Here is a 27116-nt window from a genome sequence, read left to right as displayed (position 1 = left end):
AAGACTGGAAGTGACGAGTTCATCTGAGTCCCAAATCACCACAGAAGGACCCGATGACAGAATGACTCAGTGTGAAGGACTCATATCAACAATCACCTGCAGCAACACACTGCACCCTCAGATTTACATGCACACACACACACACACACACACACGCACGCACACACACACACACACACACACACACACACACACACACACACAAACGATGACATGTCAAGTCATTCCCAGTTGTTTGTTTATTGGGGAACAGTTCCAGAGTAAAGATTGGTCATTACACGGAGTGACGCACTGGGATGAGTGATATTCTGGGCTCAACGTTGACATGTCTGCCTGTCTGTCTGCCTGTCTGCCTGTCTCGTAGGGTTTACCACATCAGAGTGATTCAGTAAAAATGTACAAATACATTGAAACAAAGATGCTGAGATGATAAAACTACACAACAACAAAGTGACTCCTGAACATGCTGTGTTGATAAACAGTCTCAAGTTCAGTGTTTCAGTGTTCTATCTTCTATGTGTGAGTGGAGCAGCAAACACAAAGTGAAACCCGGGAGTCGAATTTTAATAAATTAACCGAATGAGCTGCGTAAAGTGAGCGGGACATTAAGACAAGTTGAGCACCTTTGTATTGTACATAAAAATAAAAAATAAAAACACTAAAATAAATGGTTTATTTGTGTGTGTGTGTGTGTGTGGGGTGGGGGTGGGGCCTCTAGAGCACTTCGTTCTTGTCCGCAGCCTCCTCTGCTTTCTTCTTGTTGTCTTTCTTGATGCCGTTCATCACGATGAAGAAGGCGATAACTGCGCAGAGACAGGAAGCAAACAGCCGCCATCTTTAAGTACGAGATATACACACACACACACGCACAGACACACACTTTGTCAAACTCACCGCAGAATCCCAGTGTGCCGCCCAGGATGCCGATGGTTCCTCCCAATCCGATTGTGAAGCCGCGTGCCTCCGGCGCCATGTAGCAGTAACCCAGCTCTGTGCAGTTACATACCCTCACTGGAGACACACACACACACACACACACACACACACACACACACAGGCGTCACTCCCCTCACATTAACCTCAGAACATGGCGGAGTTAGACTGAGTGAAAGTTTGGTCTGCTCACCATCAAACTTCTGTGCGACTCCCACACCCGCGTTGTCTTTCACCACGATGGACAGAGGGAAGGTTTTGTCCTCCGTCTGAACTTTCTTCAGGGTGAGTCTGGCTGATGATCCTGCACCAGACGCAACACAAAGCACAACATCTTCTAAGCACCTTTCTAAGAAAAGCAGGAAGTCTCTAAAAGAACATTTGCACATTCTGTCGCACCATCAATAGGCTGCAGGTCCCAGTTGAGGGATTTGCCACGGGCGAAGACGAAGGTGAAGGGTTGACCGTAGGGGACGCTGTCGCCGTCGACGGCCTTGAGGATGATGGGCTCGGGCTTCTTCACACAGATGAAGGCCTGGGACTCTGTCAGCTTGGGGATGTTGTCGTTGACGTCCAGCAGCCTCACAGACACGACGCGCTCCACAAACATCTCCGGGTTCTCTGAGGTGAGAGTTCAGACCACATGAAACACAAGTCTGCACCGGTTTATGAAGACAAACAGGCGCCATTTTGGGGGTTTTAAGCTTTAAATAAGAACCACAAGTGACGTTCGATTGCATCAACAGTTAAACCCCCACAAAAGAAGCGTCGTACCTTTCTCAAATGCAGTGACGGTGACATCGAAGGCCTCCAGCGTTTCTCTGTCCAGCTTGTCTTTGGCCTTGATGGCTCCTGTGGCGGCATCGATCTCCAGCCAGCCGTTAGCGTCGCCGTCCATCTTAAAACTGCACCACACACGACAGCACTGACTCACTTATCTACGCATATAATCAGCTCATAATTCAAAAACTAAGCTCTGCTGCATTCTGATTGGTTCTTGTGTGTACCTGATCTCTTTGCCCTCTGGGTCTTTGGCCTCCACAGTGAACAGCGTGGCTCCCAGCGTGATGTTCTCCGGCACGGTCACCTCCTGGATGTCCAGGGTTATTTCTGGGGCCTCGTCCACATCGGTGACGGACACGGAGACGGAGGCCGTGGATTCGCTGCCGTACTCCAGACCCGCCATCAGTGGCTCTGGGTTACGAGCCTCGATCTTGAGCTCGTAGGACTGAGACGACTCAAAGTCCAGAGGCTGATGAGAGATGGCAGGAGTGTGATGAAGGCCACAGCAGCATCAAAGGATACATTAAAGTCCAACTCAAAGACATAACTTCCCGTACCTTTGCTACCACCAGCCTGCCGACTCCGCTGCCGTCTGTTTCTATGGCAAACACACCATCGTCATCACCAGCAGAGATCTGGAACTCAATACGGGAGCTGCCGCTGCCTGCGTCATCAGCATCTGAGGCCTGGATCTCCAGAACCGTGTGTCCCACAGGAGTGTCCTCGGATAGAGTCTCAGTCCCGTACTACACACACACACACACACACACAGAACCAATGAGGATATCAGCCAACCAACAGCATTGATCACGTGCGGTTTGCGTACTCACGTCGTTCTTCTCAAACAGAGGAAGCATGTTGTTGATGTCAATGACCTTGATGATGACCTGACACTCTGTGCTGAAACCTGTGAGACACAAATCATCAGCATACCAGCTTGATAACAGACGTACCTCTGTGTGTGTGTGTGTGTGTGTGTGTGTGTGTTACCGGGGTCATTGACTCTGACAGCCAGGCGATACTCTGCCGCATCTTTCCTCTGCAGCGAGCGCAAGGCCTGAATCTGTCCGGACGCGTCGTCGATGGAGAAGGCGTTGGCAGGCGAGGTGGGCGGTTCCTGGGAGAGGATGGTGTAGGTCAGCAGAGCGTTCAGAGTCCCCGCTTCATCATCGTCGTGGGCCACCAGATGGCCTATGGTGCTGCCTGTAACCACAGTGACCAGTGAGAAATCAGAAATGGGAAGGAAGCAGCACAGAACACACACACACACACACACACACGCACGGCCACGCAGATCTTACCCACAGACTCGTTCTCCTGCACCTCAAACACAGTCTCTTCCTGCTCACACATGGGGTGGTTGTCGTTCACGTCCTCCACCAAAACTAGGATCTCCATGGGTGGGTCCACCTCGTTGCCATGGGGATCCTCTGCCATCACTACCAAGATGTACTAAAACAAACCCATGGATGTTTTTTTAGCACGATCAAACACACCCTGCCGTGAATGTGTGTGTGTGTGTGTGTGTGTGCAGCTACCATGTCCTTCTCCTCTCTGTCCAGTTCTTTCAGCAGCTGTATCTCTCCCTCCTCTGTGATGGCGAAGGGGAATTCCAGTTCGCGCAATTTCTGCACTAACCTGTAGGAGGCGCTGATGTCATTAGACTGGACCTGCAGGCACAGAGGGAGGAGTCACACTTAGTCACTGCACATATGGTGACACAAATGTAGGATGTATGCTTGATAGTGTAGTGTATCACACACACAGACACACACCTTTGCGATGACATAAGGGTATTGTGTCTTCAGCTGCTCCCTGATGGTGATTGGTCCGGGGTTGGTCCACAGGTTCTGCTGCACCACTATGTCCACTCTGGCGTTGGCGCTCAGTGCGTTGTCAGAGGCTCCGCCCAGGTCCTGCACCCGCACCAACAGGGTGAAGTCTGGGTCCTCCAGAGGATTCACGTTGCTCCTCCTCACCTCTGACACCACAGAAGAAGAAGCAGGTTATAATCACAACTCAATTCCACATTTGTAAAGTCACGCGGCGGTTCATCAGGTTCCTGCTCTTCTTTCAGCTTTCCTTCTTGATCCTGGAAAGGATGGCCTGACCTCTGGCTCCACATGACCTTTGACCTCATCAACGCCACACACACTTAATCAGCTGACCGACACAAATCACTGTCAATCGCTCTGACACGCCCTTCGTCACGTGTTCCAGCTTTTAAGCGTGCACACACTCACAGCTCAGTCGTGTGAAAAGATTGTAGAAAGAAGTGACAAGAACAAACAAGGAACAGGAGTTTCCTACACACAAACACACACACACACACCTGCTTTCTCCACACAGGTGTAGAAGGGGTTAAGTTCGTAGGGGATCTCCTGTGTCGGAGTGCAGAACTCATCAAACTTCTTCTTCAGAGTGTCGCTCAGGGAAGCTTCTCCTCTGCTGTGCAGGAGGCTCTCTCTGGCTCTCAGCATCTGTGCACCTGGCAACACACACATAGATCTAGAGTTCATAGATGGGACCTGACATGAAGAAACACACTCATTCACATGGACCCACAAACACAACGTCACTGATCAGCATCACGTGGAACATTTGGGCAAACTGACACCAATCAGTGTTAATCTGGAGCCAGATTAAAGACTTGACCATGGATAGTTCATCAAGTTCGACTTCTGTGTGTGTGTGAGTTTATAGCAGTTTGTCAGTGTGTGTGTGTGTGTGTGTGTGTGTGTGTGTGTGTGTGTGTGTGTGTGTGTGTGTGTGTGTGTGTACCTTCTTCTGTGGTGGAGATCTCTCCAGTTGCAGCGTCGATCTGGAAGAAGAGTGTGTTCTGTGTGTTGGGGATCTGCATGACCAGGCTGTAGCTCAGGTGAGCGTTAGGAGACTCGGGATCGTCCCGATCCGACGCAAACACACGAGTGAAGGGGATACCTGGAGTGAGACGTGAACACAAGTCACCTTTAACTTTACTCCGTCTCTTTTTGTGTCCAAACTACACGATCATCTGTAGCACAAACTTGCTGATGCACTCATGGAAGCAACAACCATGGTTAGGTCGTCTTCACACACACCTGCAGGGTTTCGCTCTCTAACCACAGCAGGATAGTCGCTCTGGTTGAAGGCTGGAGCGTGATTGTTGATGTCCACCACATTTATAGTGATAGCAGCTGGACCTTCTACCACTTCATCACCGACCAACGCCTCCAACTGGATACGGTAACACAATAACACACAATACAATCATTACAACGCAACTGCAGTGCATAGGAGTGTGTTTCTCTCCAGTTTGTGTGTGTGTGTGTGTGCGTGTGTTTAAGAGACGACCAGTTTACCGAAATAATGTAATGGTCACTCTGGGCCCAGTCCAGAGGTTTGTCCAGGAAAAGCCACCCTTCATCTGAGATCATAATAGCTTCACTTCCTTCTCCAGTCAGCCTGAAGCTCGTCACACCAGGAATGTTCGGTACAAACTACGGACGAGACAAACACACACACACACTCATTCCCACACAAACACAGTGACTGACGGCAGTAGCGACCTCATGACCTTCAGTGTGTGTCATACCTGATAGATGGCGTACGGTACCAGCGTCGCCTCGGGCACATCTAGAGTCGTGTCCTTTATCGGCCCCTTCTTCTCCTCCAGACCCTTCCCATCAGCCTGGCAGAGCACAGAAACAAGAGGTCAAAGGTCACGAAGCGGCAGGCCGTACAGTAGAGGCGCTCTGACCCCCCGTCGCTCTATGTTCTGTATTTTAATGAAGTCAGACGCAGAGGGCAGGTTTAGATAGGCCAGTTATTTATTGAACCAAACGCAGCGGTGAAAGACTTCTTCTTATATTCAAACTACAGGAGATCAAAGTCTGCAGGCCTCCACTCACAGAACACCGACACCCTGTTCAGACACACTTCAATAAGTTACTAAAGGCCTCCTGGTACATGACGCTGATGTTTCCTTCATACAGAATGTTCCACGTGTGGAGTAAACCGCAGCATTACGCAACACACACTCTTAACAGGGTTTGTGTATTTATTTACTATGAATATGTAATGAGAGAAGAGCAGAACAGCTTTATACTCACAATGCTGAACAGGAGTGGGAGCAGCAACAGATGCACCGCGGGTGTCATAATCACAGTCTGGGAGGAGGGGGAGGAGGAGGAAGAGTGGGAAAATGAAGAGGAGGATATACAGTGTCACATTTTGATTGCCATTTCTTCAGCAGGCAGTAATACAGACGGAGAGGTTTGATGTTTCAAGCGATGGAGACTTCAATCCATTCCATTTCAGACTCGAATTAAACCCCGGACACACTCCTGCACTTTCTTTCTTTTGTGGACTTCAGGTGTTACTGATTCACAAAGACACTTCTGCTGTCAGGATCTCATTTATGTCCACACTCTCTCTCTCCTGTCACACTCTGAGTCAGAAGAGAACATAAAGTCTGAACATGTGCAGCTCCACCTACACCTGCAGGTCAACCAGCTGAGAAACTGAAAGTCAGAACATAAAGGACGTGCCACACTTTAGTGACTTCTTCAAGCACAGGCTCGTCCTTCCGGTGACGCCCAGTAGGTGTCGGGATTACAAATCCAAAGGTCAATTTAAGGTATGTGACCCCAGTGACTCCAGAGTTTCCAGCACACACCAAATGGAAGAACAACAGAAGAATACATGGAGAAATGAGAGAGAGAGAGAGAGAGAGAGAGAGAGAGAGAGAGGAATGGTGTTACCCATGAGACTTTGCTTTGCACGACTATAGAAAACACGACAACATGACCGATTCACGTCAAACAAAACACATATTTCCATAGCAGTGTACAAAACACACAGATGAAATGACAGGATGTGTGTGTGTGAGAGAGAGAGAGAGAGAGAGAGAGAGAGAGAGAGAGAGAGCGCAGTGAAGCTAAGGGCGACTAGTGAAGGTGACATTGAGTCATGGCCGATGACCTTTTCTCACTTTAAATGTCAGCGACCTGCCACCTTCCTTATTAACTCTGCGTAGATCTCCTCATTCTCTCCTGATCTGGTTTTTACTCCTTATCAATTCAACTTGACTTCTCCGTGCTGACACTAATCTGTGATCTGTGACAGGTGTTACTAGTTTACAACTTCACTTATTCCACTGATCCATTTCAATGATTTATAACTAAGTTTAATAACTTTATAACTAAGAAGAGGTGGACGGTCAGAGCAGAACAGATATCAGACACAGAAGTCGTGCAGGAGCGATCGTTCTTCTTCAGACGCACTGGTTGGACTAACAATGACCTTTAAAGGACTAAACTTAGCTCTTATTCTCACCACACAGCGTCGATCTCCTTCTTAACAACAACCGTGCCAGAGCAACCAAGACAGATCAGGTTGGTCTTCACCTTTCCAGTCTGCCAACGCCTGAGATATCAAGGCCCTGCCAAAGTCAAACCAGCACCACAGAGACAAACCCACAGGCGAGGGCGAAGACGACGACGACGACAGCCCACCGGCCGAGACACCTTTCTCTGCTCTCCGCTCACACTCCCAAAAACACAAACCAACATCCACATACACTCAGAAAAGCTCAAATCCAGAGCAGCGAGGCAGAGGAGCGAGGAGACGTACGTACCTTAGTGAGGTCGAGCGAGTCACTCCTCAGACTGAGCAGATCTGAGCAGCCCCATCCTGTCTGGTCAAACGTTAACCAGCTGTGTTAACCAGCTATGTTTTATTGTATCTAATGATTGTCTAATCAGCCTGCCCTCGAGTCTTGTCGGCCAATGGGGAAACAGCTGACAGGAGAGAAGGAGACAGGAAGAACAGGACAATGATACAGGAACAGATTTTAAAGGTAAAGATAAAGGAAACACTTTGTCTCGCCCACTACATCTACAACATTTTATCTGAGTAAATTCCAACTTGCTTACAGTTGGAGCCACCATTTGTCGTAATGTAAACCTCATACAGCTTTAATCAAAGTTGTCCTGGGTTAGTGTGTGTGTGTGTGTGTGTGTGTGTGAATAAAGCACGAAGTGAACTCATCAGCAGCATAGAGTTACATTTTGTTCGGTTGAGTGGAAAAGTTTCTAATTCCCCTCAGACTTTGACCTCTGCACTTCTGAACCGTTTCCTGTCAGCTTTTCTATTAGGAGCCGTGCCTGATAAGGAGCCGGGTGAAGACAATGGGCCTTAACAGATTACAACTGACAGGCCATTGCCCCATAAGAATGCAAAGCTGGGGGGCATCCAGGTGATCCAGCACCAGGGGAGGAACACGGGGAGGAGTGAGGAAACTCCTGCGTCTAACCTTGGTTGTCATTTACAGAAACACAAGCAAAGTGCAGAAACGTCTTTAAAGGTGCTGCAAATCACAATGTTATCAGCCAACTTCACACACACCAGAGGGTTGATCTTGTTTACAGCCTGATAGCATTGGCTGAAGGAGGCTGAGGTTGGTGTGAATCTCCAGCTGCAGAACAACAGCCTGTGCTGTTGATTCACTCTGGCAGATCCTGTGTTTACCAGCGGATGAAGACGGCGGTGATATGTAAAGCGTACATATCTGATTCGTCGCTCCTGTGTGCAGGCGGCCTGATAGATATTCTAGCTGACATGCGGCGACACCATCTGCCCGATGGAGCCGGGCCTGAACAGACAAAAACACACTTCCTACTCTCATCGCTGGGTTACCTTGGTGACACATTTTCTTTTTCTCTGTATGTGCCATTTTCTGACATAAGTGACTTTGGGCTCTGAGCAGCACGATGTTCAGTCACACACACACTCCGCTCAGTGCACCCGATCACCCAGCAGACCTGACTCACCCACAGCAGCAGAGTCGTGTGTGTGTGTGTGTGTGTGTGTGTGTGTCAAAGTGGACTCACCTGTGGCAGGAAGTCAAGAAACAAAGGAGACATTTTGAAACGGGAACATTGTCTTTTTATTCCATGAAGCAACACTGTGATCAGGATAGTAGCAAAATATAACAACGCAATATCAACAACTACTTTTATCTCCACAATAAGTGCATCAGAACCTGAAACGACTGAAATATCAAACTTTATACAAAACCTTGAAAAAGACACTTCATCATAATCAGCATAAAACTGGAGAGAGAAAATGTGCAAGACATGTAACACTGATGTATTTGTTTGTAAGAGAAAAGAGCAAAGACGTCACATCTCCACATCTTGTCACGCAGACGCGTGTGCGACAGGAAACAGCCTCTCTGGCCGGTTCTGCAGACCATCACAGGGCCTGACTGACAGCTCAGGTGCTTCCGGCTCATTTAGGCTGCCGAGGTGTTTGACACACTCGTCAGGTGCATAGTTTCTGGCCCAGCCGGCGGCGAGGATGCTGGGACGAAGCCATTTCATCCGTTAGCCCTTTTCAGTTCAGCTCCTCGTGTTCTTCTCCAGCCTGTGGAGCGATTGGCCTCACGCGGAGGTGCGAACAGGGTTTGTGTGCGACTCCTACATCACAGAGAGATCGTGGCAGGACTTGGACTTCAGCCGGAATGCCGCGCTGGGATTGTTCCTCGCCACCATCTTGTCCAGGAAGCGCTTGGCCTTCACAGGGAGGCTCTCTCGTCGCGAGTTAGAGCTTATGTACCTGCGTCGCTTGTTGGCTTCCTTGGAGTCTCGACGCAGACGCAGTTGTCGCACGATGCCGCGAAACGCTTCCCAGACGTTGTGCTGCATGGCGGCAGATGTTTCCACAAACTTGCAGTCAAACACAGCGGCGCATGCGCGGCCGTCTGAAACAGGAAGAACACACGGGAGTTTAGTAAACAAAGCTGAAGCCCATTTCACAGCCACACAGACACAGCAGGGGTCGGCTCTCCTCACCGCTGACTGACACCTCTCGCCGTCGCACCAGGTCACACTTATTCCCCACCAGGATGATGGGCGTGTGCTGAGGTGGACGGAGGCGACGCAGAGTTATGCGGAGCTCGGAGGCCCGCAGGAAGGAGGCGCGGTCAGTGATGGAGTACAGCAACAAGTAGGCATCAGCTGTCTGCATGTGGAGCTCCTGAGCCCGTTCACTGTCAGCCTGCAGAGAACATACAGGGAAAACAAACACACATTAGAGGGGGGATATGCAGGACATACAAGCTGCCATGACAACCACAAAGCCCCCAGCCCCTCACCTCTGCCCCCCATGTGTCACACAGAGTTATGGTTGCAGTCTCTCCATCCACTTCAACTGACTTTTCACAAACTTCATCTGAAATACACAAAAGAAGCAGGTTTACTTTAAGTTAGTAAAGCCAGAGACACATTTAGAACCAGAAATGACTAAATATGACATCACAACATAGATTAGTGTCTATGGTCCCTCAGTATGAAGATGAAGATTCTCAAACCTGACTGTAAATAACTGATGCTATTCATATTGTACACTTTTTTTTAGTAAATGAAAAACTTCAAATATTACCAATATGCAAAATAGCAGGATTTTTTTTGTAGTAAATCTAAAATGTTAAGCTTCAAACTAAAGGTTTGAAATGTCTGGTGTCCTTTTCGCTTTGTAAAATGTGATATTTTAAGTTTTTCTCATTTAATTACATTATAATCGTGTCTTAAATCTAAACTTTCGGAATTTAAATAATAATACATTTACGTTTTGTTGCCGTTTTGACACTGTACGTGCTTATTGTAGCCCTGAGTGACAGCAGGATGAGCTCACCTCCACACAGCTCACACTCGTCGCTGTCCATGCTGTCCGCTGCACCGGCGAAGATGCTGGCGAACGCCGTCTTCCCGACTCCGCTGGCCCCTAACAGCACCACCCGGTACCGGCCCCCGGCTCCAGACGACGAGTCTGTGGAGATGACCGAGTCTGAGGACGACCAGCTCCCGCGGCTGCAGTCCGACTCCCCGGCGGAGCTGTTACAGGACCTGGAGCGGGAGACGCACGCGGGCGGGCGGGCCGGGAGCAGGTGGCTGCCCGGGTCGCAGATGCTCCAGCGGTGGAGCTCGGAGTGGAGACGGAGGCTGTGGCGGCGCACGCGGGACAGCATGGCGGAGAAGAGCCGCCTTCACTGTCCGAGGGTCGATCAAAGCGAAGTCAAGAAACCAAAACCAGCCAAAGAAGAGGTGAGGCGTAAAGTGTGTGATCACAGAACGTGCAGCAGGTGGAATTTGTCCTTTTCAAACCCGAACTACAACTAAACTAAACGCAAGTGGAGACGCTGGATTCATGAGAGGAAACGTGGATTTGTCTCTCCGACCATGCGATGTGTAAATCCTGATGTGATCTGATCCGTCTGTGATCTCCAGCAGAGTTCGAGTCCCTGAAGCTCTGATGGGGTTTTCCCTTCTGCGGTTTATATGAAGACGAGGAAGAGGAGGATGAGGAGGATGAGAAGGAGGAGGAGGGGGGGAGTCACACAAGCGGGATGATTTACCGTGAAGGTTTACCGGGATGTGGTGGTATTTGATTCACACTCACACAATCAGAGTATAACAGAGAATAGAAGCAATGAGCGGATGGATGAGCGTCAGAGGGGTTTAAGCTCATCTTGGTTCACGTGTTTACCACTTTAAAGAGCTGAAATCTGTCAAACATGGCAACGGTTCATCCGCAACACAAATCCATCCTAACAGTGAGTCATGTTCCTGGAAGAGGAGCGAGAGGTTTCATCCTTTGGTTATAAAAACAATGCCTGGTCATGCATTAGAAGTCTTTGGTTAAATTAAATTAAATAAGTCATTTCAGAGTTTAGAATCCAGCAAACAGGTTCATTAATGACCCGAAGGAAATCAGGTGTTAAACTTTCTCATATGTGGGCGTTTCTCACCTTCTCCTGTCTTCCTGTGTGACTGCAAACTTCAGGCAGGAGCTGGCAAACAGTACAGAGGTGTGGCACACACACTGATAACCCAGGGAAACAGGTTCATTCGCGTAATAAATGCCGTCACATCTGTCCTAACATCTGTCCCCAGCAGCTCTGACACATTGATAGGAGCTACAGCACAAAGCACCGGTTGGTATTTTTGGTGGACAGTGACACATCTAAGTACACACACACACGCACACACACGCCTACAGGGTCTTTGAATCACACCGAGTCCTCTCTCTCTCCCCGGATAAACATCCGACTTCCATTTGCTGAGAGCCTGTGTGTGTGTGTGTGTGTGTGTGTGTGTGTGTGTGTGTGTGTGTGTGTGTGTGTGTGTGTGTGTGTGTGTGTGTGTGTGTGTGACTAAGCGCAGGGGGAGTTATTACAGCCGTAGTGGGATTAAAGAGCTTTCTCGGCTGCTGTTTTGCAGGACATGTGCTGCCGTGTGTTCCGGCTCTGGTCTGACTGTCGGGTGACATTAAATCCTTGTTAAGTGCTGCAGCGGGTCAGGAGGAGGGAAGGGATCGGGACGGGATGGGGGCGGGGCGGGGAGGGGAGGGGCAGAGGGAGCGGGTTGTTGTTTTGCTTTAACTTTCATATAATGTTTGAAATGTCAGCACATGAAACAGTAGCAGGCCTCTCATGAGTGTGTATTGATCTTGTTTTGGAGTCCCTGTCCCCGACTCAATCAGCCTCTCTGTGTTCTTCAGCACATTTCCAGATAGCTGAGTAAACAATGTAACTATCTGTCCTGCTGATTTGTTTGTGAGGCGCGTTAGAAAGCTGCACTGTTAAACCTCCAGACAGCTCAATGCCTCATCAATAAACAATCAGCACATTATTTACACTCAGGCTACTGCTCTGCTCTGCCTGCTGCCATCAGGCCCGAGGATAGGAATGAGCTGGATGGGCTGTGACCACATGTCTGATACGGGACACAGACCTAAACCATCCGTCTGGACTCTGGAGCTGAAAGTTACACTAAAGTCAACAGATTGTCCCTCTATTATCGAGTGAATACTTTAAATTACTACAACTGGAGCAGATGAAATACTTCCAGAAGAAATATTATAATCAATACATGACTGTCTTTGCTTTGGCCTTGTGTGTGTTGTGTGTGTTGTTAGAGAAGTGGAGGAACGCTGTGGAGAACAAATGGAGGTTTGTTGTAATGTTGACCTGAGTACTTGGATCATTATTACAGATTATTAAGCGTCTTCTTCAGTAGAATATGGGCCGATCAAAGCTTTATACAGCAGGTGAGGAGATGAAGTAAAAGGAGATACCAATGATGACATCATCTCATCATCAGTGAGAGCATCAATGAATCCAGGACTGACGTTACATGAATGAAGTATGTAAATGAAAGAGGCTAGATCCTCCACAGGAGATCCTGGATCACAGGGAAGACAAATCCAATCTGTGATTCTGTCTCTCCATCATAGCAACAGGGAGCGTTTCTGTCTCTCCAGCAGAGGAGCCATTCATTCAGTCTCTAACCAGCGTGTTTGAGCTGCTGGGCTTAACAGGCGGTTTGTGAATGAGGCCATCAGCTGGAGCGCAGACAGACAGACAGATTCCCTCACATGCCACCATCAGGCACGTGAGATGGACGGAGATGTGATCTGGATCAATTCCCCGCCTTGACAAGTGGCACTCGTCTGTCAGACATGTGAACAATAACGCAGAGCTACAATATGTGCAAGACGAAGGGACGCTGTGCTTCAGTTTAAAAGCCACTCAAGTAAGTGTCAAGGTAACAGTTGCTATGCTAGCACTGATCTCCTTCCTTCCTTCACTGGAGTCTTGGGTATTTGATGAACCGAGAAGCTTCAACTAAACCACGCAACAGGTCAACGTCACATTGATGCAGGACGCACAACAAACCACTTCAACTGAGTCCACAGAGGAAGCCAAGGTGTGTGTGTGTAACACAATAAGAAAGCTCAACAAACCTGTGACTCAGTTATTATAGAACAACAAAGTAGCTTAACCATCACGCAGGGAAGCCCCCCACACACACACACACACACACACACACACACACACACACACACACACACACACACACACACACACACACACACACACACACACACACACACACACACACACACACACACACACACACACACACACACACACACACACACACACACACACACACACACACACACACACACACACACTTGTAAGAGAGGAAGAGCATCAAGAAGAAACACACCAAGTTGGAATGCGGAATAAAAACCAGAAATGTGTTTGCATATGAACTCTTTCTTCCAATCCGCTTCCATTCCTCTGTCAGAAGAAGCAAACAGACATAAACCTTCTTCTTCTCAGTGGTTGGTTGTAAACACATTCCCTCCATACCATACCTCCTCCAAACAACATAAATCCTCCTATTGACCCCTGATAAAACGTTACTGTAGAAGGAACCGGACAGAAGCTTCACGCTCTCTTAGAGCCACGAGGTCAGAAACACTCTGGAGGCTCCACAAAGCATGACGAGCAGATGTGTTACACACTGCTACTGGGTTTTATTGATTTTCTACGAGCAATCTTATAGTACATTCAATCATCATGTGAAAGGGGTTGGGTGGTTTGTGTTGTACATGTGGGCCGATGTGTGTTTCCTCTGCAGACAGTTAGCCTGGAGACAAACATCTGGAAGACAAGAAGGTGTGTGTGTGTGAGTGTGTGTGTGTGAAGGGGTGGTGGTTTCAAAGTCAGTCCACAGTCACTTGTGTGTGTGTGTGTTTACTGAGCTGTGTGAGAGATAGTCGTCTGGAAGGCGAAGGTGATGTGGTCCCGTGCGTGATCGAGGTAGCTGTCAGAGAATGTGTGTGTGTCACCGGAGAAATGTCTCCACTGCATCAGCTCGGACATGCTGAGGTGCTTCTGCTGCGCTGCCCCCCCGCGGTCACCTTGGCGACCCAGCTGGCAGGGCCTATCAGAAGAAGCCTGCTCGTCTTCCTCCGTGACAGCTGAGAATGATGTGAGAGAAGTGAGAAGACATAAGTGAAGATCCACGTGCCTGACCTACACTAAGTGTGTGTGTGTGTGAGCTGTGACGGTGTGTTTACCTTGGACCGATCCATCCATGCTGCACCTGCAATTCAGCATGTCGTGTGTGAGGGACGGTGTGTCGGTCAGGCTGAAGAGATCTCTGAGGTCATTGGAGGAGAAGCTGGTGTGATCGGAGCCTTTGCCCAAATCCACCACCGTCCCAGAGAGCCCCTGTTTGGACACCTGCCTCTGGAATATACGCTCCTCAATGGTACCTGCCAGAGAATGACACACACACACACACACACATCCAAACACACAGAGCTTCAAATCATAACATTTCATAACAAGTGTGTGTGTGCTTCTTGATAGATGGATGTGTTTGTGTATCCTTGCCAGCAGTGAGAAGACGGTAGATGTGCACAGTCTTCTTCTGTCCGTCTCTCCAGACTCGAGCCATCGCCTACACACAGCAGAGACGTCAGCGTTACAGAGGATGACACACACATAGACACAGCGCCATCTGGTGGACATGCAGGTACTTCAGAGTGTTGCAGTTTGTCAAATTGTCAGCAGTCCAGAAAGAGAGGAAATTAAAAAACACTTGGCTGGGGCAAAGAAAACAGACATTTCATTGTGTTTGTGTGTGAGTGTGTGAGTGAGTGTGTGTGTGTGTGTGTGTGTGTGTGTGTGTGTGTGTGTGTGTGTGTTTACCTGAATGTCATTGGCAGGGTTCCAGTCAATGTCATAAAGCACCAGGTGGGAGGCGCCCACCAAATTCAGGCCGACCCCACCGGCTTTGGAGCTCAGCAAAAAGAGGAAGTTTTGAGAATGCGGGCTGTTAAAAGTGTCCACCAGCCGCTGCCTCTGGTTGGTGGGTGTGTGTCCGTCCAGGCGACAGAAGGTGTAGCCCTGGTGCACACACACGTCCTGCAGCAGGTCCAGTGTCTGAGTATAGTTGGACACTACAACCACCCTGGATATCAATAGTATTAGTTTAGATGGCAGACAAAACTACACTTATCCCCCCTCACACACACACACACACACACACACACACACTTGCCTGTCAGATGGGTTGAGGTGTCTGATGGTGGCCAGTAAGTCTGACAGAACCAGGAGTTTCCCAGAGTCATCTGTACTGATTCCCCCTGAAGAGTAGGATTGTGGGAAGAGTTCCCCCAGGCCCTCGTATAAGGAGCTCTCCACTGAGCCACGCTCGCTCTTCTCCTGATTACACAACAACACAACACTCAGTCATCTACAGATCTACACACACACACACACACACCTATAGATGCCATAATTAGGCAGCACTTTGACCATAGAGCCGATTGCCAAGAGTGAAGTTAAATGAGTAACTACAACAACCTGAGGCAGCAACAGATCCACACAGATCAGACAGTTGATGGATGTTGCCGCCTCGTCAACATGCCGGCTGATAAAGGAATATAACCTTGAGCGTGGAGTGGAGCAGGCCGGGGTGGTTGCAGAGTTTTTTCAGGGCGGTGATGCAGGCCAAGTGTGTGTGAGTTTGCGTGGAGGACTGCAAGCAGGCTCGGAACACGCGGTGGCAAAGGAGGTGCCTGTACAGCTCCAGCTGCAGGGGGGACGGCCGGCAAAACAGCGTCCAGTCCAGACGCGGTGGCAAGTAGCGGTTGATGATCTCCTGGGTCCGCCTCAGGATGAACATGCCGGTCAGGCGGGAGAGCTCGGCTGCCCGCTCCTCTCCCAAAGCCCTCTCCTCCTATTATGAGAGATGGATATGAGGTCAGGGACGGTGATGTGTACAGAGACAGAGACAGAGACAGAGACGGACAGAGGAAACATTACGTCTGTGCAGGACGGCTGTCTGGAGCGCAGGATGGGCTCCTCATAGACTTTCCTATAAGCAGTAGACGATCCAAGAATTCCTGGGTTAACAAACTCAATAATGGCGTAGAACTCCTGCAGGTCATTCTGTACCGGGGTGCCTGAAAACACAAGGAGGACTTCTGATTACTGCTGCGACCGTCTGAAAGACTCTTACAGAGTTTCCATCTCTCCCATTGGGTCACTTTACACACCTGTAAGTATGACCCGGCGCCGACAGCTGAGCCGGCTGAGGGCAGAGGAGGTCTTGATGCTGCTGTTCTTTAATCTGTGCCCCTCGTCACAAATTACAAGACTAAACTCCAATTTCTGTACCTGAAAACACCAAACGGACAAACATGAGCAAAATTCAAAAGCGGCACCAGCAGAACCCGTGAGCTGAGCTGAGCTGAGCTGAGCTGAGCTAAGCGTGCAGTACCTGCTCCAGGCTGCGGAGCAACATCTCATAGCTGATGACCAGAACGCTGTGGAGAGGGGACGCCACAAACTGTTCCACCCTGTGGTCCTACACACACACACACACACACACACACACACACATCAACAACACATGGATGCAAATGAATCCATCCTCCTAGGTACAGCACATCTCTCCTCAGTCTTTACCACAGACTCCGTTGGTCTTCTTCATACCTGGTCCACAGTAAATACACTGATCCTCTCTCGGCCCAGCCACTTGCTAAATTCTGCTCCCCAGTTCTGCACCAAGCTTCCTGGAGTAACCACCAGGACACGCTTAGCCACTGGTTTCCCTCCGTACGGCCCCTGCTTGAGCAGCGTCCAGGACAGCGCCACGCTCTGCAGCGTCTTCCCCAGGCCCATCTCGTCGGCCAGGATGGCACCGTGGCGACCCACTGCTCTGAAACGCACACACAGATCAACATCGGCGCCCAGCACGGGGGCCGATACCTTCACCTGTAAAAGCTCAACCGATGCAGCGTCCTCACCTCATGCCCATGATGCATTCGTACAGAAACAGCAGGCCGTCCCTCTGGTGGGGTCGCAGGTGAGTGGTCAGGTAGGGGTCAAGCACAACATCAACCACAGGAAGCCCTGACTTGTTATTAGACCACTGGTGGTTGGTAGAGGGGCGTGGCATCACCAGTGCACCTACAGAGAAAAGATGTGTGGAAGAGCATTTTTGAGTATCAGTGTTGTTTGTGCTGACAGATCTGAACCTTTGTCCAGCAAATAGTCAGAGTCCAGAGCACCTAAGCTCTGACTCCGCCTCTCTACCTGGAGCTTGAGGGTCATGGCGAGGTCTGCAGTTTTGCTCCTCTTGTGGTTTGGACTCCAGATGGTCCGCGTTGCCCCGCAGTGTCGGGGGACAGAAGGGTTTGGAGGCCAGGTGACGGGAGGCGGGTGGAGTCGCCCGTGCATGAGGCTCTTCCTTCTCCACTTGAACCTCTTGGAAACAACGTCCTCGGGCAAAGTCCTCAGCAGACACGAGCCCCATCACCTCCACCTGCTTCCCTCCGATCATCAGAGTCTCACCTTCACACAGGGAGGCCAGCTCCGACACCTTGTAGCCACTGCCTACACAGAAACACACACCAAACATAATGAGCTATATTATTCAGTGGTTCAGTCATGAGTCCATAAACACAAGAAATGAAAAACCAAAGTCAAATACCTTTGCCAATATCTTTTCCCTCCATATCTTTGAGAGTAGCTGTGCGTCCTCTGGTCACCAGGACTGCATCTCCTTCCCAGCGCTTGTGCTTCTTCTTACTGGCCTTGCACCACATGACGCTGAAGTATCGAGCTCCATCCTGACTGCAGCCAGACTCTGATGCTGATGCTGCTGCTGCTGCTGCTGCTCCAGACTCCGACCTCCACCCAGCAGCCGGCAGTGGAGCCTGAGGAGAGGCGGGATTCGACTGGGAGAAGACCAGGACATCTGTAAGACAAAGACAACAAGGTTACAGCTCACACAGCAGCCCAGCAGAGGGCGCTGTGGCACCAAGGGTACACATCACACTATCGGACAGTTACACATTAAAGCCAAGACATTAAAGGATGTTATTAAACACATAAATAAAATACATCCTGGACCAGGTGAAGAATATCAACATCGACAGTTTAATAGAAAAAAATCTGAACATACAGTAGAAGAGACAGAAGATACTCATATTAACTCATATCAACACTGAAATACCAACAATGTGAATGTAGTCACATACACACATCACACAACATGTCCAGCATCTCCCTTATTGATCTTCCTCTACTATCCATCCATTCAGTAACACAGTGAAACTCACATCAACAACATCCCTCTAAGCAGGATGAGTCGCCCTCAGTGCATTGAGGCCTGCAGCACCTCCACCTGTGTGTGAGTGGTTTTGACACACAGGTTTGGATTTTTCTTACCCTTAATCGACAATATGCTTCCCTCCCAATATGTGTGTACTGGTGGCAGAACGAGGAAGGACAATACCAGAAGATTACGCCTCAATTATTACTACAAACATTCCCTTCATATTCCAAAACCTTCCCTATTAGTTATCATCCTGCTGTCCACAGCTACTAGAATACTGATAAGAGATGCAGGTTCTGAAGCAGCTCCCAAACTTGACACTTATATGGCGACTCCCTTCACATCCTCCCTCCCTCCCCAACCCTGGTCCCAGGTGTGTGTTATAGAGGGATGGGGAGTCCGTGTTTGAGTCGAGCAGCCCTCAGTTTCTCCACTTTGATCTTGGCTCTCAGAAGTTCCTCCTCCAGGTCCTGCTTCCTCTTCAGCCCCTCCCTCTTCTCCTCCAAGTACATGGCCACCTTCCTGTGATTGGCCAACACCATCTCGTGCTCCTCCTTGGCAAAATGCAGAGGGCGAAACCTGTCGGGCTCGTGGTGAGGGTAGATGTCGTCGGGGTAGAGGTCGTGGCCTAAGGGCAGCGGCGAGGCGGAGAGCGGGATGTTGACGGAGGAAGGAGAAGGAGACAGGGACACCTCGTAATCGTGGACGCTGCTCAAGTCCTGCTCCGCCTCCGTCTCCTGGCCTCCCTCCAGGAGGGGTCCCGTGTGTGCGGAGAGGACGGGGAGATCTGGCGGCGGTTTCACATCCTCTTCGCCGTCCAGCTGGACCACTTCATGGGGGATACTGGGCACAGCTGCCTGATACTCCTGGAGTCCAGCCAAGGAAGAGCTGCTGCCAGGGTGTTCAATGGGAGAGTTGTGTTTGCTGTATATTAATCTGCAGATGGGAGGAAGGATAAAGTTACATTATCAACTTCATCATAAAGGAGAGGAGGACGTCTTATGTACGTGATGAATGAAGACTTTCCTCCAGGATAAAATACACTCAATAAATGACAACAATAAATCCCTTTGAGTGAAAACAGCTGTCTGATATCTTAGAAACATCTGTAAAGCTCAACTCTCTCCTAAATGTGGTGTGTGTGGCTTCACTTCTACAGTGAACGGTGTGTGTGTGTAGATGTGAGCGTACCTGCGCAGCGCCTGGTCCTTCTCGTGGATAGGTACGTGTTGAAACAGGTGAGGGATCATCTCCATAATCCTCCTGGTTGGCTCGGAGATGCTGGCTCTGTACTCGGGCTGGGCGTGTCTCCTCTGCATCACTTCCTGCTTGGCCGACTCCTTCAGTCTCTTGTAGAGGGTCCTCAGGCCCTGAGCGGTGCGGTGGGGTCTGTCCCCTCCCAGGCTGTTGTACTGCTCTGCCACCGTGTCCCAACACTTGTTCTTGTCCACGATGACAGCGTGCTTGTTGGTGTGCTCCTCCAAGATGCGGATGTGGGGACGGACCAGCTTCAACAGGTCCAGCTTCTCGGAGAGGGTGAAGTTGGACGAGCGAGCTTTACCCACCATACTGGACAGGAAGACGGAGCTGGATGCCATCTTACAGCCCCACCGCTCAAACAGAGCGAGAGCGGCCCTCTGTGACCGCACTCAGGCTGAGGCGCTCACTCTTCCCTCCTGGACTTGTCTATTGTCCTCCTGATGGCCTCTCCCTTGGTTCAAAGAGATAAAGCTAATCTGGTCTAACTCACACACACACACTCACACACTCCTCATTTTCCTTTTCTTCTTAAGTAAATCAAATCAAATCTAACAGGACTAACATGTGCATGCATTCACACACAGATCCTGGTTCCCCTCTCAGCTACATTGCACGACAGAACGAGGCTGTGCACACAATAAGAATCAGGCTTAACTAGGCCAGCCTCGCTTAGGCCCCCGCCTACCGCGGAGGACTTTGGATGAATTCCTCCCAGCTTAGGCTGACGTAGCTAAGCCGCTTAAGCCCAGCCCGACCTACTTACAGCTCGGTCTCTGTAAACCCAAACCAAGCGCGCCACACAGCGCCGCACAAACGCACTATGTGTGTGTTAGTGTGTGTGAGGCACAGCGCGCCTGTACCCGCACACACGTGGAAAACAGGTTTCATATCGACAAATGCGTGTTTTCCAGGGTCAGTAGTTTGATTCCCTGCACATAGGGGAGCTTTAGAATAGCACTGGCTTAACTGAGTGCGCGCCGGGGCTGCGTGAGCGCGCAGCGCGTCCCCGCGCCGCTGAGCGCTCTTATTGTGCGCTCCGTGCTGAGGGCGTCTGAACGACAAACACACACTCAGGCGAGCAACATGCGCTTTAGAGGGGCGGAGAGGAATGACGCCGAGCCAGAGGCAGAGTGACCGATCAGAGTGCGATCAGGCCGGCAGACGGAGGCACTAGTTGCTCCTGCAGGAGGTGGAGGAAGAAGAGGGGGAGGAGGAGGCTCACTGATCCTGAGCACGGTCCTAATCTGCCCGCTGCACTCCGCCTATGTGCTGTCTGCTGGACCTGCTGTCACACAGCACCTCCCGCCGGGCTTAACATCCATCTTAAGTGTGTGTGTTGTGTGTGAGTGTGCATGTGTGTTATTATTAGCCAGCCGCTGCAAAATGAGACAGCGCTGAGGCGTCGCGTCACCGTCACGCTGTAAACCCCACCGAGCAGCGGAGTGAAGTAAAGCACCTGAAGCTGCGTTTGCACACTAACGTTCCGACCGTTCACACGCTGCGTCAGAATTTAAGCTCAGTCTAACTGCTGAGTCTTCATGTGAGAGAGTGAAAATAAAGTGTGGACCGATCAGAGGCTTTGTGTTGTGATGTGACCGCAGAGAGATGGAGCTGTGAGCTGGGCTATCACGCTCTTCCTCTTCCTCTCCTCACACATTTAGTTTATTTGGAAATATGAAAAACACCCTCTGAATGAGCCAGGACTGGATGTCATGTGAATAAAAGGTTGAATCCTCATTGACCACTGCAAACTAGACACATATTTACATATATGGGGAGGGTTCACTCCTTTATCTGTGGAATGTTTTGAATTCACATAAAATATGACACTCTTGACCTCTTGAGCCAATTCATAGTAAATTCATTTCAATATAAATGTCTTCTGTTTTATCTATAAATAAAATAAATATGATGCTTAACTGGGTGGTGTGTTTAGGACACCTGTCTTTAATAAAGTAACACTCCCAACACTCCCATTACCTTATGAGAGTCTTCCATTCAATAATAACACAAGTGTAATCATTTACATCACAAGTGAAAGGAAGTGTGTGTCATATATCACTCCCCTGCTCAGCCTCAGCCCCAGTCAGGTGTCTCTGACTGTATCTTACCTGTTGCTGTGTTGTCTTCTGCCTCCTCTCCTGCAGCAGAGTTGGGGCATTCAGCCTCGGCTTCATTTTCTTTGCTTTCTGTTGCATTCAGGACCCGAGCCAAAACCCGGGACAAGCCTGGGGGACTTCTAGGCTTCACATCACAACTCCTTTTACTCTCAGCTGGTGATGCAAGACTTTTTTGCACCTGCAGAAGAGAGGAGTGTCAAGAGTGTCATGGCAACTATTTAGCATTCCACTATGACAACGATGAGGGATAAGACCTATATCTCTTACAGTATTGTCATTCTTTATCACTACTCAGAGGATGGCACGGATGAAGGCGGGCTAACATCTCCCTCAGGTCGTCTGCCTTAACCTCGGGCAAGCTGATAGTTGTAGCAGCTGTTTTCAGACAATAGTTGATGTTTACGGCGCCACATGCTTGTTCTCACATGTCCTGTATTCGGTTACAACTTGACATTGCTGACCTTGTCACATAATATTTGGTTAAACATGCCTCGTGGCACGTCCTGAGACTAAGACTGAGACTAAGAGGCACCTAAACAGATTTAAGGTGTAAACATGCGTGCTTCCACTCAGACTTCAAGCATGGCAGAGCTTTGTGAGACGCTGATGGAGCACAACTGTACTGTACACAAAGTGTTTATGACCCACAATGAGTCTAAATAAAGCCTCTTCTCCCCTATTCACCGCACATATGTAAGCTTGCCTTCAACCGAGCATTAAGAAAGTGGCATAAGGAGTTAACGTACCTTATCTAGTGTATTACTTGACCCCAGTTTAGGAGTTAAGGGTTTGGTGTCGGTCACATGGTCTGATGAAGCTCCAGGAGGCACAAATCGAGGCTTTTTTGTTGCATTACCTAGAAGCTGGCTGGGAGCTCCTGAACGCCTCATCCTCTGTTTAACAGTGAGAAAGCTGATGAAGAAAAATAGATACTGATCAATATCACAAGAATAGTTACTATGACAGCTCACTCAATGACTCAGTGATAACAATGGGTATTTAAGGGAAACATGAATAGATAGAATTGTATTAGATAAAAGACAAGAGAGAAACCATGCCTAATAAAACCATCACTCTAATTCCACCGTGTGTGCCATATATAAACTTCAACAAATATGACTTTAATCTCTATTTACTCACGTCGCTCGGTAGGTTGGTAAGCTAACTCTTTAGCAGCAGGCAGACCTCAGACACGAGTTAACACGGGGTAAACTCGGCTACAAACTCGGTTTCATAGAGTCACAAAGTGTCAGGAGGAAGTAAAAGCTTGACAAAAACATCTCACATTATTTAAATGACACAAAGAAGCCAAATCTTGACTTTATTTCCGGAAACTCTCTCGTCTTTTCCTTTTCTCCCGCTGACTTGCTTTGACGAATGTGATTGGTTGTGAGTGGATAGTAGGCGTGGCCGAAACGATTATGGGTGCGTTGAATTTGAACCCCACAGCAGATTTGTGTTTACATCCTGCGTGGCTTTTGACAGACCTGCGATCCCCGGGGAGTAAATCAAGCGCCACTAATGCCTACGCGATAGCGGCTCGCTTTTCATCTCTGTCCTTTGAGAAGAGACGATATTTGGATATTTGGAGAATTTATACTTTAATTGTGAGTTTTCGTGTGAATGACTGAATATATTTTGGTAGTGTGGCTGGTTGCTGACACAGTAACAAGGATAGAAAGATTACTGGTCATTTTCACCGTTTTAATACTTTGTCCTGTTCCATTTCTTACAGTGCAACATTGTTACACAGCAGTATTACAGATGCTCTGTATTTTCATGCCAGTGAGTTTGAACTGTCAAATTGATCTGAATCGGACGCACATTGCATTGCTCTTTGATTTTTGATGGTCTAAATTTGTCTTCTGATGTTGTGCAGGCTGTAATCCAATCAGAGAGGGAGAGAGAGAGTAATCCATGTTAATCCCACATCCAGAGAGAGTGTGAGAGAGAGGGAGGTTGAAGGAAAAGACAGACAGGAAAGGGGTGAGAGAGACAGCTGAGACAGGAATCCACAAATCTACACTTCAACTGATCTTATTGGTATGGCAGGGAAATCAATATGGCAGAATTGGTCTGTATTTGTGTTTGAGTGGTTGTGTTTGTCCACTGTGTAAGGCTGTCTGTCTCTGGGGTCTGATCTCATCTGACAGCTGCCTGCCCATGGCCCAAGCCCTCGTTGTCAAGGATACCTCTCCTTGGAGACGCAGTTCCAACAGCATGGGAGGGCTTTAGAGGAGAGGATACCCTCAGTTTGATGGAGCAAACAGGCGAACACAAAGAATGGAAAGGATGTAGCAGAGAGATAAGAGGAGAAGAATATCTCATGTGGGCAATATAGAGGAAATCCGCAAAGGAAGAAGGAAGAAGTGCTGGATGAAGTGAAAGTTAACGTGTGAGGTAAGAATATCACTCACAGCATGAAAATCAAGAAGAAAAGGGAAACATTTATTATCCACTTGGGAAAGTTTGAGAAAAAAGTATTTACATCCATGTTTGTCACATGTGTGTGTGTGTTTGCAGGATGGGCTATGATCTGGAGAGGTTTGTGGGTTATGTGAATGAGGGGCTGCTGTGCTGTGTGTGTCGAGATGTGCTGCAGCGCCCCCTCCAGGCACCCTGTGAGCACGCCTACTGCAGCGCCTGCATCAGTAGTTGGTTGGTCCACCACCACACCTGTCCTGAGGACAGACTGGCACTGGACGTGGCCACTCTGAAACCACTGTACAGGTCTGTCCTCATCCAGTCGTCTGCATGTGTTTTTGTGTCCGTTGTAGTATTTCATTATTTTCTTACTTTGTTGCTGCTCATAGGGATCACAATGGATGAACCCTTATTTCTCTGATGCCGTTTCCCTCGTTCCGTGTTTGGTCACAGGTACATGCGTAATGACCTGAGCCGACTGCAGATCCGCTGTGTGAACGCGGCGCAGGGTTGTGAGGTGGTCTGCTCCTTGGAGAACCTGCACACACATGAGGATGAGTGCCAGTTTGCCTTCATATCCTGCTCTAACACAGGTGCAACAGCTCACACTGACTGAAGAATAGCTCAACTGTATCACTTTGAGTTTTGTTTTGCGTTATAACGTGTTCATGTGAAGTTATTCATGTAAATGTGTGTGACACCAAGGTAACATGACACCTGGCTGGTGGGGGGTTAACAGGTGGCTCTTTGTTATCATGGCTACCTGCAGGGTACTTCAACTATCAGACTTGTTCATTAGGGTTTAACATGACTCACCAGGCAGGATTGACTTTCCATTACTCATTAATCAGCATTTACTTTCTTTAACAGAGTGTGTGTGAATGTACAGCACATGTATACAAGCATGTGCCCTTGTGTTCACAATGTGTCTTTGACCTGTCATTGGCAGGTGGAGAGTATTTATGTTACCATTGTGGTAGGTATAGTGTGAAAGTGAATGCATGCTGTGTGCTGTTGCAGTGTTTAATACCACACATACCAGCAACATGCAGTATTAAACAAGATTAAACCTGATACGTATTGTTATGTGTTGTTGCTGTGGTGTTCAAGAAAAACAAGGTCAGACATGCAGGAGACATAATGAACAGAGTGAGTAAGGTGAAAGCTGGTATGCTGTTTGATCAGGTGTGGAAAGTAAGTCATTAGAAGTACTATGTCCTGTAATTAAGTTCCCTTTTCCTGTGGTTGTGTATGAGGTGATGATTTGTGAAACCATAAACGTCATACTAAAAGACTTTGTACAGACCGCCTTGTCTGCATGGTTGCTTCATGGAAAAACTTTTGGCATTGCTGTCCTTTGTCCTCTCAGGTTGTCCTGTACAGGTAGAGAGGCGGAGTTTGGAGGCTCACCTGTTAGAATGTAACTTCCGCAGCAGGGAGTGTCCCAATGGCTGTGGCCACACCCTCCTCTCCTCTGACCAATCACAGCATAACTGTGTCGCAGAGCTGCGCACTGAGGTGGAGATGCTGAGGTACTGTATCTCTGTGTGTCACCAGGAGGACTTTTTCAAGCTCTGACCAGTCTGCTTCAGTTGTGCGTGTTGTAAACTGTTCTTATGGAATGTCTACGTTAGGGCAGAGATGCTGTGCAAGATGGACGAGGTGAGACAAGAGATGGAGTCTCGTTTGGACTCCCAGAGGAGGCACATGGTGCAAAAAGAGTCACAGCTGAAGAATGAGGTGGAGGAGCTTAAGGTGACCCATTAGTCCTTATCACCCAGTTGTAGTTGTTTTTAAAGCTGCAACTATTAGTGGTACATTTAAGCAATTTCTGTAGCAATGTGATGTCATTTTGAGGTACTAGCAGTGCACTTTTATACTTGGAAATTCCAGAATGGCATTATGATACTGTCTATGCTTTATCACTGAAAATGAGGAAAACAATAACAAACCCTGTACATCCCATGTAACACAGTGTCATTTCTGTGCAGGGTCAGTTGGCCCTGGTGATGTGCGACATGCGTGCCCTGTTAGGGGCAGAACGTTTGAGGAGACAGGAGCAGGCTGAAGCAGAGCTGGAGAAGAGGGAGCTTTTGGAGCTCCTCAGAGATCTACAGCCAAGCAAGAGTCAGCTGAATGTCCATCAGCTGCACACGGAGCCGGGCAGAAAGCAACAGAGGGAGGCGTCCCTGCATCTCTCCAATCCATTGCTGGTTTCAGCACCGGATATAAACGCATCAGGTCCACCTCAATCCCTTCAGCTGGCAGAGGGGCCACGCAAGTCTGCTGCACGGAGCCTGACCCTGGACTGCATCAAGAGGAAGAACCGAGAGGTCACGGTCATCTGAGTAGAACGGACCAACAGGGTGTTATGGGTGTATGGGCCGGCTCACTGTCGTTATCAGACACAGTAAAAATATGTGCTGTGGTTACTGGCATGAAGTTATTTGATCAAATCGCAGCATTTTCAGTTAGAAATCACGATTCTGTAGAATGAATGAGATTAAGGTTGTCCTTCCTGTACAAGAACAGCGATCTTTCAGCTGTAGGCACATGTGACAAGTGAGCAAACATTTCTACAAATAAATGATTGTTGTGTGACTCTGTGTATATTAAGCCGTACTTA

General features: G+C 48.8%; 5 protein-coding genes across 5 annotated transcripts; 1 reads left to right on the top strand and 4 right to left on the bottom strand.

Moving 5' to 3' along the window:
• Positions 1-231: 231 nt before the first annotated feature.
• On the bottom strand, positions 232-7431 carry cdh17 (cadherin 17, LI cadherin (liver-intestine)). Its single transcript, XM_076153660.1, has 19 exons — positions 7334-7431; positions 5808-5864; positions 5291-5386; positions 5058-5195; positions 4797-4932; positions 4498-4656; positions 4049-4204; positions 3492-3697; positions 3255-3386; positions 3018-3168; positions 2707-2919; positions 2547-2623; positions 2274-2462; positions 1941-2185; positions 1708-1838; positions 1333-1554; positions 1127-1237; positions 895-1011; positions 232-803 (listed from the first exon to the last, which is right to left on the bottom strand). Exons 2-19 carry the CDS (start codon positions 5853-5855, stop codon positions 715-717), a joined length of 2616 nt encoding a protein of 871 aa, XP_076009775.1. The 5' UTR covers positions 5856-5864; positions 7334-7431; the 3' UTR covers positions 232-714.
• Positions 7432-8608: 1177 nt separating this feature from the next.
• On the bottom strand, positions 8609-11596 carry gem (GTP binding protein overexpressed in skeletal muscle). The gene is made up of 4 exons (XM_076153672.1): positions 10393-11596; positions 9854-9930; positions 9552-9756; positions 8609-9460 (listed from the first exon to the last, which is right to left on the bottom strand). The coding sequence occupies exons 1-4, from the start codon at positions 10724-10726 to the stop codon at positions 9177-9179; spliced, it is 900 nt and encodes a 299-aa protein (XP_076009787.1). The 5' UTR covers positions 10727-11596; the 3' UTR covers positions 8609-9176.
• A 2467-nt stretch (positions 11597-14063) lies between these two features.
• rad54b (RAD54 homolog B) lies at positions 14064-23411 on the bottom strand. The gene is made up of 16 exons (XM_076153747.1): positions 23207-23411; positions 22813-22978; positions 22058-22244; positions 18060-18326; positions 17663-17962; positions 17374-17536; positions 17060-17285; positions 16845-16931; positions 16621-16741; positions 16388-16527; positions 16011-16301; positions 15621-15784; positions 15269-15530; positions 14951-15017; positions 14632-14829; positions 14064-14532 (listed from the first exon to the last, which is right to left on the bottom strand). Exons 2-16 carry the CDS (start codon positions 22954-22956, stop codon positions 14306-14308), a joined length of 2844 nt encoding a protein of 947 aa, XP_076009862.1. The 5' UTR covers positions 22957-22978; positions 23207-23411; the 3' UTR covers positions 14064-14305.
• On the bottom strand, positions 18508-20625 carry LOC143003221 (fibrinogen silencer-binding protein-like). The gene is made up of 2 exons (XM_076153753.1): positions 19878-20625; positions 18508-19622 (listed from the first exon to the last, which is right to left on the bottom strand). The coding sequence occupies exons 1-2, from the start codon at positions 20282-20284 to the stop codon at positions 19067-19069; spliced, it is 963 nt and encodes a 320-aa protein (XP_076009868.1). The 5' UTR covers positions 20285-20625; the 3' UTR covers positions 18508-19066.
• Positions 23412-24590: 1179 nt separating the features above from the next.
• On the top strand, positions 24591-27031 carry rnf41l (ring finger protein 41, like). Its single transcript, XM_076153897.1, has 5 exons — positions 24591-24796; positions 24944-25083; positions 25860-26022; positions 26125-26245; positions 26482-27031. The coding sequence occupies exons 1-5, from the start codon at positions 24591-24593 to the stop codon at positions 26836-26838; spliced, it is 987 nt and encodes a 328-aa protein (XP_076010012.1). The 3' UTR covers positions 26839-27031.
• The last annotated feature ends 85 nt before the right edge of the window (positions 27032-27116 follow it).

This window comes from Genypterus blacodes, unplaced genomic scaffold, assembly GCF_046128005.1.
Source record: "Genypterus blacodes isolate CSIRO-AG114 ecotype Tasmania unplaced genomic scaffold, CSIRO-AGI_Gbla_v1 ptg000059l_1, whole genome shotgun sequence".
Classification (NCBI taxonomy): Eukaryota; Metazoa; Chordata; class Actinopteri; order Ophidiiformes; family Ophidiidae; genus Genypterus; species Genypterus blacodes.
The sequence above is the reverse complement of the archived record's forward strand: the minus strand, read 5'-3'. Positions and strand labels throughout refer to the sequence as shown.

What these genes read in the sequence shown, in the direction of transcription:
- cdh17 (XM_076153660.1), bottom strand. Translation starts at nt 5,855, where the DNA reads ATGACACCCGCGGTGCATCTGTTGCTGCTCCCACTCCTGTTCAGCATT. An exon ending in CACCTGTGTGGAGAAAGCAG is followed by an intron (nt 3,698 to 4,048) that starts GTGTGTGTGTGT and finishes CTGTGGTGTCAG; the next exon opens with AGGTGAGGAGGAGCAACGTG. An exon ending in AGTCGCACAGAAGTTTGATG is followed by an intron (nt 1,012 to 1,126) that starts GTGAGCAGACCA and finishes GTGTGTCTCCAG; the next exon opens with TGAGGGTATGTAACTGCACA.
- gem (XM_076153672.1), bottom strand. Translation starts at nt 10,726, where the DNA reads ATGCTGTCCCGCGTGCGCCGCCACAGCCTCCGTCTCCACTCCGAGCTC. An exon ending in GTGACACATGGGGGGCAGAG is followed by an intron (nt 9,757 to 9,853) that starts GTGAGGGGCTGG and finishes TGTTCTCTGCAG; the next exon opens with GCTGACAGTGAACGGGCTCA. An exon ending in GCGAGAGGTGTCAGTCAGCG is followed by an intron (nt 9,461 to 9,551) that starts GTGAGGAGAGCC and finishes TTCCTGTTTCAG; the next exon opens with ACGGCCGCGCATGCGCCGCT.
- LOC143003221 (XM_076153753.1), bottom strand. Translation starts at nt 20,284, where the DNA reads ATGGCATCCAGCTCCGTCTTCCTGTCCAGTATGGTGGGTAAAGCTCGC. An exon ending in AAGGACCAGGCGCTGCGCAG is followed by an intron (nt 19,623 to 19,877) that starts GTACGCTCACAT and finishes TCCCATCTGCAG; the next exon opens with ATTAATATACAGCAAACACA.
- rad54b (XM_076153747.1), bottom strand. Translation starts at nt 22,956, where the DNA reads ATGAGGCGTTCAGGAGCTCCCAGCCAGCTTCTAGGTAATGCAACAAAA. An exon ending in CAAGTAATACACTAGATAAG is followed by an intron (nt 22,245 to 22,812) that starts GTACGTTAACTC and finishes TCTCTTCTGCAG; the next exon opens with GTGCAAAAAAGTCTTGCATC. An exon ending in CACCTCAACCCATCTGACAG is followed by an intron (nt 15,531 to 15,620) that starts GCAAGTGTGTGT and finishes ATTGATATCCAG; the next exon opens with GGTGGTTGTAGTGTCCAACT.
- rnf41l (XM_076153897.1), top strand. Translation starts at nt 24,591, where the DNA reads ATGGGCTATGATCTGGAGAGGTTTGTGGGTTATGTGAATGAGGGGCTG. An exon ending in ACTCTGAAACCACTGTACAG is followed by an intron (nt 24,797 to 24,943) that starts GTCTGTCCTCAT and finishes GTTTGGTCACAG; the next exon opens with GTACATGCGTAATGACCTGA. An exon ending in ACTGAGGTGGAGATGCTGAG is followed by an intron (nt 26,023 to 26,124) that starts GTACTGTATCTC and finishes TGTCTACGTTAG; the next exon opens with GGCAGAGATGCTGTGCAAGA.